General features: G+C 49.9%; 2 protein-coding genes across 2 annotated transcripts in view; both read right to left on the bottom strand.

Annotated features, from left to right (window-relative positions):
* The window catches only part of SLC13A2 (solute carrier family 13 member 2), a 20,686-nt gene extending 19,710 nt beyond the window's left edge, over nt 1–976 (bottom strand). The window contains exon 1 of the mRNA XM_017542027.2: nt 722–976. Within this exon, the coding sequence (XP_017397516.1) occupies nt 722–823 (102 nt within the window). The 5' untranslated portion in view covers nt 824–976. The remainder of the gene's footprint in view (nt 1–721) is intronic.
* A 5,367-nt stretch (nt 977–6,343) lies between these two features.
* On the bottom strand, nt 6,344–6,891 carry LOC119473209 (ras-related protein Rab-9A-like). Its single transcript, XM_037743272.1, has one exon. It carries the CDS (start codon nt 6,866–6,868, stop codon nt 6,344–6,346), a length of 525 nt encoding a protein of 174 aa, XP_037599200.1. The 5' UTR covers nt 6,869–6,891.
* Nucleotides 6,892–9,872: the final 2,981 nt, after the last annotated feature.

Here is a 9,872-nt window from a genome sequence, read left to right as displayed (position 1 = left end):
GCAATGGCGCGATCTCGGCTCACCGCAACCTCCGCCTCCTGGGTTCAGGCAATTCTCCTGCCTCAGCCTCCTGAGTAGCTGGGACTACAGGCACGCGCCACCATGCCCAGCTAATTTTTTTTTGTTGTTGTTTTGGTAGAGACGGGGTTTCACCATGTTGACCAGGATGGTCTCGATCTCTTGACCTCGTGATCCACCCGCCTTGGCCTCCCACAGTGCTGGGATTACAGGCTTGAGCCACCGCGCCCGGCCCCTGTTTATGTTCTTAAAGAAGCAGACCGCCTGCTTCCAGCTTTCTACTACTCTCCTGCCATCCCTCTTCACACGGTGCCACTGCTTACCAGGCCTTTCCCTCCCCACAGCCAGCCTGTCTGAGCCCCCATGGAGCCCAGTCCAGGGCTAGGTGGGCACACAGTAGGCAGACCAGCTCCATCTGCCCCTCCTGCATCTCCTTGATGGAGCCGGTTTCCTGTTTCCTAGGACAGTGGGCTGCAAATCCACCTAAGCAATTAACACTGGGTTCCTATGACTGGATGCCAAGCAAAAGCCCCTTTTGACCTCTTAGCCCTCAGTCCTCAGGAGGACCAGGGGGTGGTAGCTTCACTTCCAGGGCAGGGGCAGTGAGGAGGTTATGCTGGATCCTAAGGATGCTCAACCCTGGCCCAGACAGTCCCTCCCCTGCCCCCTGGAGTTATCTGTGCCCAGAACACCAAGTCCTTACCTTACTGGGGATGAGGATGGGCAGAGGCAGCAGGAGAATGGGCAGGAGGAACACGATCAGGTAGGAGCGATAGGCCCACAGGGCCTGCCAGCAGGTGGCCATGGTGTGGACCAGTGAGGGCTGCCACAGCCACTGCCTCCAGGAGCTGGGAAACAGAAGGACCAAAGACGCAGCCGAGTGGGCAGGTGGCTGGGGTAGGCTTATATAAAGCCACTTGAGTGTTAACCATTGACCCACTCTGGCAATCAGAGCATTTTTGGAGTCAGGGAGGTGACAGTAAGGAGGAGGGACCCACAGGCGGAGTAAAGATCAGGAAGGAAGTGGGAGAGGGAGGGAGGAAAGACCAAGGAATAACAGGCTTCAGGTTCCTTCAAGAAGTTAAGCCCAGCGTTAACTCTTTCTGTCCTTGGAGGCTGCTGAGGGTGGCACTGGAGGAGCTGGAGAAGGAAGGAGATTCCCCCAGCCACCCTCCACAGGCAGCACCCCCAAATCCCCTGCACCTGCCCGCCGTTTCCTTTCTCCTTTTGTTCTCCCAAGCCAGGTTCACAGCTGAGCACTTTATGTGAGAGCCTGGGTGGGGTGGCCCTGCCCTGCCCACAGAGATGCCCTAGGAATTTCCAGTCTAAGACTGTCGGCAGCCAAGGCCTGGAGCAAGTCCTCCTCCTCCTCCTCCTTCCCGGTATCGAGGACCATCAGAGTTCCTGGTCCTATGTCTTTTGTGACACTGATCCGCTGACTTAACCTCTCAGAATGGCCGCTTCCTCCTTCTGCAGTAATATCTTGCTATGGCAAAGCTCAAATTAGACAACTTATGTATGTTGAGCTTTGAGGCATGGCAGGTGTACAATGAAGGTTAGTTTCTTTCAGGCTCTTCCTAGCCCCCTTTATCCCCCAGAAAAGATTGTCTCTTGTGTTGGAAACATACTAGATCTCTCATTTATCATCATCCATCCATCCATTTATCCATCCATCCATTTATCCCTCCCTCCCTCCACCAAGCAAGTATTTAGCACCAATTATGTATACAGCCCTGTGCTCAGTGCTAAGGATACAGGGGTTAAAATGCTGCTGCTGGTGGTGGTAGCAAAAGCTGACATTTGCTCAGCACTTAGTACAAGTCAGTTAGTGTACTTCATCAACTCGGTAACTATATCGTGGGTTAGGTGTTACTAATCCATTTAACAGATGGGGGAACTGAGGCCAAGGGACATGGAGCCAGCCAGAATTCACACATGCATTATGGGTGCCTTAAGGGAGGTCCAAGCCAGTGCAGAAGCCCTGGGTGAAGGGCACCAGGCAAGGGCTCCTGGAAGAGTCGACATCAGAGCAAAGGCTTGAGAGCTCAGTCTTATTTGGCCATGAGGTGACAGGAGAAGGAGCACAAGAAGAGGGAAGAGTGAATGAAGGCCTGGAGGGTGGCGCGTGTGTGTGTGTGTGTGTGTGTGTGTGTGTGTGTGCACGTGTGCATGTGTGTATGTGTGTTGAAGAGGGCAGGTTGTGGTTTGGAAGAAATTGTGGGTCTTACCTCTGGCCAGACCCTCTGTCTGTTGGCACCTCCACCCCTCCTCACCCTGACTGCACGCAGCTGAAGATCAATGCATGTTTCTGAGGTTATTCGAGTGTGATGATCTGTGTGTGCCGGAATAAGGAGGCAGGGTATCAGGAAGAACGTTTCAGGCAGTGAACAGTCTGGGAAGAGACACAGAAGCGTGGGGACATTAAGAGAACAGAAGGTTCTGTGTGGTTGGACTGTGGGTTTGCAGGGGACAGGACTAAGAGCGGATAACTACAGTTCTGGGTGTACCACAGCATGGCCTGGGCTGTCGTGCCACCGAGACACTCCTGGAGCCAGCAGAGCTTTTATGAGAACAACTCCTGGTGCTTTCTGCAGGGTGGTCCTAGAAGTCGGAGGGACCCGGGTTGAGGGCTCCTGCAGCGAGGGCAGACTGGGTGGGATGCTTCAGTAACACAGGTCAGGCTAGCCACCCCAGCCCCCATTCAGGCATGGCTCCTTCACTCCCACACGGTGCTCTGCCACCTGCCCAGGGCAAAGTAAGCAAGAGCCAGGAAGGACAGAGAGACACAAAGGGTTTCAGACACTCTGGACAATGCCCCCATTCTATCTCACCTTGCTGGAAGCATCTCCCATGGCCTGAGGCTCTTAAGGAGCCACAAGAAAAATGAGGCCCAGCTTCACCCCCAGGAGCTACATTCACCACGTGTAAAACCTGCATGCCAGTTTACCTAACTCTCCACACCAGCCCTGCGACCGGGCTCAGGGCAGTGAGGCTGCCTGTTTAGAGTCACATGCCTTGTGATTAGCAGAGAGAATGCAGATTTGTTTCCAGGAAGGCTGTGCCCTTGGCTCAGCCCTCCATTCTCTGGGCTCCGTTGATGGAGCTGGGACAAAACTCAGTGTTTCCAGGTGTGATGGCTACTATTTTACTGAGGCCCTCTGACTTCCCCTGCAGCCCTCTTCCAAGACATAGGCATTCAGGACCTTCGTTGATTCTTTTTTGAGGCCCAATGTTGGGGGCTATTGCATCACCAGTGGCCAGGCTCCATCAGTGATGAATTCATCTCAAAGTGGCGTCCCAAGGTCAGTGGGAAGCCTCCAGCTGTCATATTTGTTACAACAGCTTCCCCTTTGCCTGGCTGTCATAGCCATGGCCCCACTCTGCCAGGTCTTATTCAATAGTTTGGTTTACCCCACCCTTCCCCTTTAATTAATGCTGCAGATAACTCTGCTTTTTCCCATGGCTCCTAATGAACTGTGAGTAACATGTGACAGGTGCGTGGCTGGCCTTCTTCAGTCTTTGTTGGGGCCTTCCCTGTGACAGGTCTCTGTACTAGCTCAGCAAAGAGTCACTACCAGGAAACATGTACCCTGCCCTTTGTCCATTGCCCCTCCTGGACAGGGCCATCAGAGATTGGCTGAAAGTCCTCAGGGGAGAGGAAATGGTCTCTGGCTTGCAAGAGCCGGCTTGTCCTCAGAAGCAGGTGGCTGATAAGCTGGAGATAGGGCTGGTTCCCAAAGGGTCACAAAGGAGGCTTTTAGGAAGTTTATATCTGAACATGTGGGGCAGGCCTTAAGACAGCGGTCTTTGAGGCAACCCAATGTTGTGCAGGCTGGGCCTGGGGTCCACGGGGGCACAACCCCAGGGGTCCTAGAAAGGCAGGATGGCTGGACATACCAGGGAGCAGCAGGAGTTATTTGTAAGATCCAAGACTGTCCAGCCTCGAGGAGAGAAGACAGGGTGAGGGTGGGACAGTCATCAAATCCTTGATTGAGGAAGAAAGAATGCTCTTTCTCAAGGACAGAGAGCACCACAGGATAGCGGGGCTAGGGAGGCACCTGGGGCTGTTTTCAAGATGACCAGCCTCCCTCGAAGAGAAGTGCCCCTTCTGGGTGGTTGGCGTGCCCTGAGTCAGTAGGGAGGGGTGGACTTGGGGGTTGGACATCTTGCTTACAGCTCTGAGAATCTCAGACCCCAAATCCAACTCCAGGTGCTCTGAGCGCTCCCCTCATCTTCCATCGCCTCTCCAACTGGGTCCACAAAATTTGTTTTATACATGTTCAAATCCGGCCCCCTGTGCACCTTCAGAGGTACCTAATGTCCCTATAAGATGTCAAATGTCAAAAGGTGCCTAAATGTCCCTACAAAATCCATTTCTCCCTTTCCTCTTCTGCCTCAGCTGTCACCTCTCCTGCTTCGCAGTCAGCAATGAGCCAGACTCAATTGTTTTCAGGTCCTCAGGTGGGCCCTGCAGTTTCTAAAATCTCCAGGCAGCTCCTACGCTCTTGCTTCTCCTAGGCATATTCTCCCTGACTCCTCCTCCTCACTCTACTGGTTCAGTCTTGTTTACCTTTCAAGCCCTAAGACTGAACTTTCTGTGTGAACTCTCATCACAGACAGGATCAGGTCCCCTGCAAAGTGCCTTAGATATCACAGCACATGTCATGCTATGTTGCATTCTCCTGATAACCCATCTTTGTCCCCACAAGACTACAGGCTCCCTCAGGGCAGAGACTGTCTGTATGGACCTGGCACAGAGTTGGCACTCAACAAGTATGTGTTGAAAGAATAAATGGCTGGCTGGATGGTAGATGGGTGGATGAGATGCCCATAAGATAATTTATAAGGCTGATGCCAGAGAGCCAAGCCCTCCTTCCACCACGTTCTGGAGCTAGTCCCTGGAGCTTCAGGCAGGACATATAGGTGCCATTGGACAGACAACCAGGCAAAGAAGCGAATGGGTTTTCATCACCACCAAGAGGGTGTTGAGGAGATAGGGAGTAACCCTTCCAGAGCTGGCCCTGTCCATCGGCTGTGGCTGCTGGTGGCTGGGCAGGGAACCAGGGAATATTCTGATCCTAAAAGGGATCTGAGGCTCATTTATACACAATCGGTCCAAGAACCCCCTTCTTGCATCACCAAGTAGCAAGGCCCATTCTTTCTCCTTCTAAGTCTCCAGGCCCAGCTCTCTTTAAAAATTGTGATAAAATACACATTGTGTAAAATGACCATCTTAACCTTATTTATTTATTTATTTTGAGACGGAGTCTTGCTCTGTTGCCAGGCTGGAGTGCAGGGGTGCGATCTCAGCTCACTGCAACTGCCACCTCCTGGTTCAAGCGATTCTCCTGCCCTGAGTCGCTGGGATTAAAGGCACGTGCCACCACGCCTGGCTAATTTTTTTGTATTTTTAGTAGAGACGGGCTTTCACTAAAAGCCCTTGATCTCTTGATCCTCCCTCCTTGTCCTCCCAGAGTGCTGGGATTACAGGAGTGAGCCACTGTGCCCGGACCATCTTAACCAATTTTTTTTTTTTGAAGATGGAGTCTTGCTCTGTCACCCAGGCTGGACTGTGGTGGCACAATCTCGGCTCACTACAACCTCTGTCTCCTGGGTTCAAGCAATACTTCCACCTCAGCCTCCCAGCTAACAGCCTCCCAAGTAGCTGGGATTACAGGTGTTCGCCACCACACCCAGTTAATTTTTTGTGTTTTAGTAGAGACGGGGTTTCACCATGTTACCCAATCTGGTCTCGAACTCCTGACCTCGTGATCTGCCTGCCTTGGCCTCCCAAAGTGCTGGCTTACAGGCATGAGCCACCGCACTCGGCCCCTCTTAACCATTTTTTTTTCCTGAAAATATATTAGATTTTAATCTTTAATATCTAATATTATTGCTTTAGGAAATTATTTCCCTGAACCAAAATACAATGCTAATCACATAAAAACATACACATATAAAAGTAGTTCTCCGTTTTCCCAGGAAAAAAATCCCAGTGTAACTTCTAAAATAGTCAAGTTTCTTATTTTAATTACCATTAAAGTCTTGGTCATCTCATGTACTAGCTTTGCAACTTACATATTTAAATTAAGGAAACATTAGACAATCGTTACAATTTATAAATAGAAGGTGCCGTTATTGAGTAAACATATTCCTCCATGAGTGGATGTGTCTCTTCTCCCACCAACTAATGAAGCAGCAATATACTTTAGTTTAATTTTATTAGTAGATGATGCACTGCTGCAAATGCTAATATTCGTCTCCATCCCTGTGTTGATTTTGTGTATATGTGTGAGTTGGTTAGAACACATCAACAGTCTAGCACTCAATAGCAAGATGAGCTAGGCTCGGGCTTTCGGTGAAGGTTGACTGTGTCTGTCTGAATCAAGTGATCTGACCTATCCTCGGCAGCAAGAACTCTTCGAGCTGCTCCCTCAAAGGCTGCTGCCACATTTGTGGCATCTTTTGCACTTGTTTCGAAGGAAGGATAGTGGCCGTTGTCCCTGCACCAAGCTTGGGCTTCTTCTGTAGACACCTGCCATTCGCTATCAATCTTGTTACCCAGAATCACGAAAGGAAAGCTCTCAGGTTCTTTCACATCTGCAGAATATATGCCTCTGTAAAATGGCATCCTCAGGCTCCGGAATCGCTCCTGACCTGCCGTGTCCCAAATCTGCATGGTAACAAAACGTCCATCCACTTCCAAACCTTTATTTAAAAACTCCACACCTGTTGTATGGAAGAGCTGGATATCAAACTTATTAGTTACATATCTGTTCATAAGAGAACTCTTCCCAACTCCACCGTCTCCAAGGAGAATTACTTTAAAAAGTGATGATTTTCCTGCCATTGTTAATCTCAAGAGCTTCAAGAACCCTCCTAGGGTTGTTGAGAAGATGCACTCATGCGACGGGAAAAGCATTTCATCACGGTGCCAGGCTCATTACAGGAGTGCAAGAGTGTCTTGCGGCCGGGGAAGGTGGCCGGGGAGCTCTGGGCCAGCCTGTCTGGGTGCTGTGAGGACAGAGGGAGAGTCGGGGACCTGCAGAGCAGGAGGCGGTGGCAGTAACGCAGCCAGGCTCCAGCTCCAGATGCTCCCGTCCAGCGTGGAGGGAACAACGTGGCCCCTCTTAACCATTTTTAAATGTACAGCTCAGTGCTGCTAAGTGTATGTATGCTGTTGTGCAACCAACTTCAGAACTTGCCATCTTTCAAAACTGAAACTCTACACTCTTTAAACAACTCATTTCCTCCTTCCCCGCCTCCCTGGCAACTACCTTTCTACTTTGTGTTTCCTTGAGTTTGACTAGTCCCAATGCCTCATAGAAATGAAATCAGATGGTTATTTGTCTTTTGTGAAAGGTGTATTTCACCTAGCATAATGTCCTGAAGATTCATGTATTCTGTGGTATTTGTCAGCATTTTTATGGCTGAATAACAACCCATTCTATATATAGACCACATTTTGTCTATCCGTTCATCTGTCAATAGACATCTGGGTTGCTTTCACCTTTTGGCTGTTGTGAAGACCCCTGCTATATCTCTTTGAGACCCTCCTTTCTATTCTGTTGGATATAAACCAAGAAGCAGTATTGCTGGATCATCTGGTAACTCTATGTTTAGTTTAGCGTTTTTTTTTTTTTGAAATGGGGTCTTGCTCTGTCACCAGGCTGGAGTGCAGTGGTCTGATCTTGGCTCACTGCAGCCTCTGCCTCCCTGGTTCAAGTGATTCCCCTGCCTGCCTCAGCCTCCCGAGTGGCTGCGACTACAGGTGTCTGCCACCACACCCAGCTAATTTTTTGTGCTTTAGTAAAGACAAGGTTTCACCATATTGGCCAGGATGGTCTCGATCTCCTGACCTTATGATCCACCTGCCTCGGCCTCCCAAAGTGCTGGGATTACAGGCGTGAGCCACCGCGCCGGGCATGTTTAGTTTTTTTTTAAGGAAATGCCATGCTGTTTGCCAAAGCAGCTGCACCATCTTACATTCCCACCAACAGTGCACAAGGGTCCCGATTTCCCCACAGCCTCACCAATACCCATTATTTTTGTTTTGTCTTTTTAAAATAGCAGCCATCCTAGTGGGTGTGTGGTATTTCACTGTGGTTTTGTGCTTGCTTTGGCAGCACGCACATTAAAATTGGAACGATACAGGGAAGATATTTCCTTGTAGTTTAGATTTGCATTTCCTTAGTGGTTAGTGGTGTTGAGCAACTTCTCATATATGTTTCCATTTTTGGAGAAAGGTCTATTGAAATTGTCTGCCAATTTTTAAATTGGATTATTTGTCTTTTGTTGTTGTTGGATTGTAAGAGTTCTTTATATAGTCTGGATATTAACCCCCTCTCAGACGTATGGTTTACAAATACGTTCTCCCATTCTTTAGGTTGCCTTTTTATTCTGTCGATTGTGTCCTTAGATGACACAGGCCCAGCTCTTTTGAGGACTCTTTCTCCCTCTGTTTTCTATTTAAACTTTCATTTGATATTTATTTTCAGCTGATTTCAGCTAGCTCAATATTGTGAGGAGGCTCTAGAGATAGGAGGAGGTGGTAAGATTAATGCTGGCTTCCAGTCTTTGGGTGCCTGAACTTGATTCCATTTATTCCTTATCTACCCATGTATTCATTCATTCAGCAAACACAGAGTTTTGGAATAAAACAGATCTGGCTTTAAATGCAGTGTTTCTGAGTCTCAGTTCTCTCTCTGTAAAGCAGGGAAAAACTGGACAAATAGTCAAAAGAGAAGATTTGATGCTCGTCCAGCAGCCTGCTGGGCCTGTCATGGGTGGACACTCCATGTACAGTAGCGATTGTCATTTCTCAGTGGCCAGCAGTGGGCAGATGCAGCTCTTCTCCAGGGTCCCTTAAATCTCAGGGTCAAGAAACCAATGCTTTCTGAGAGTTCAGCTTCAGTTTATTTTCCCAGGAGATCAAGTGCTGTTGACAAATCAAAGCAGGACTCTGACCAAGCCTCTCCCCACAGTGACAGGGACAGTGACAAAGTCTCCCTCCCGTCATATGTTCTGACCCTGAAGCCAAGGAGGCAGGGAAGACACTCCGCCTGGCAGGGAACCAAGGGAGCCCATGTTTGTGATGAGCAGCGTTTTTGTGAAAGACCTTTCACCAAAAAGAGCAGGGTTTAATCATGTTGTCCTGGGTCAGGTGGCATTAAGGTGAGCTAGCTGCTGTGCAGTCTTTGAACCACGGAGCTCTCCGACCAGGAGGGCAACTGGAAGGCTGCCTCGAAGAGGAGAGACGTTGCATTGGTCCTTCCCTTCCTGCCAAAGACTCTTCCTCTCCTGGAAGCCCAGGAGCAGCTTCAAAGCAGACGATGTGGGGAGGGGTTCAGGACCCCACTTCTAACCCTGGCTCTGCTCCCACTGCCTGTGCCACCTGCTCCTGGTCTTTCTGAGTCTCAGCTGCCTCACCTGTAGAATGAGCATAAGAAAAATACCTGGAAGGAGAGCAGTTTATGTGACAAGATGCATGAAGAGTGCCTGGCACGCGGTTGGCCCTGAGCAAAGGCTGGTTTCCTTCTCCTCCCTTTCCTCCTCGGCCTCTGCTAGCAACTCCACTCTCCAACTTCCGCAGGTGCAGGTGTGCCTCCCCCTGGCTCAGTGTCCTCGGGGCTTCCACACTCTCCCCTCCCTGGCTGCACAGAGCCTCGATTTCTGGCTTGTGTCACCCCCCTCCTTTTCCCTCCAGGAGAATTCTCTCATCCCTCAGGAGCAGCTCCCACCTGCCACCCTTGCCTAATATTGTAGCCTGTCTTGAGGACACTGTTCCCAGAGCCCCATTGAGGACATACTGGCTGCTCTGGTTTTTGGCACAGACTGTACTTACTTTTGGTGGT

The sequence above is a fragment of the Cebus imitator genome, unplaced genomic scaffold, assembly GCF_001604975.1.
Source record: "Cebus imitator isolate Cc_AM_T3 unplaced genomic scaffold, Cebus_imitator-1.0 Scaffold140, whole genome shotgun sequence".
In the NCBI taxonomy this organism is placed as follows: Eukaryota; Metazoa; Chordata; class Mammalia; order Primates; family Cebidae; genus Cebus; species Cebus imitator.
Note: the sequence above shows the minus strand (reverse complement) of the source record. Positions and strands in the feature narration are given on the sequence as shown.

Coding starts and splice junctions, on each gene's coding strand:
- LOC119473209 (XM_037743272.1), bottom strand. CDS start 6,868: ATGGCAGGAAAATCATCACTTTTTAAAGTAATTCTCCTTGGAGACGGT.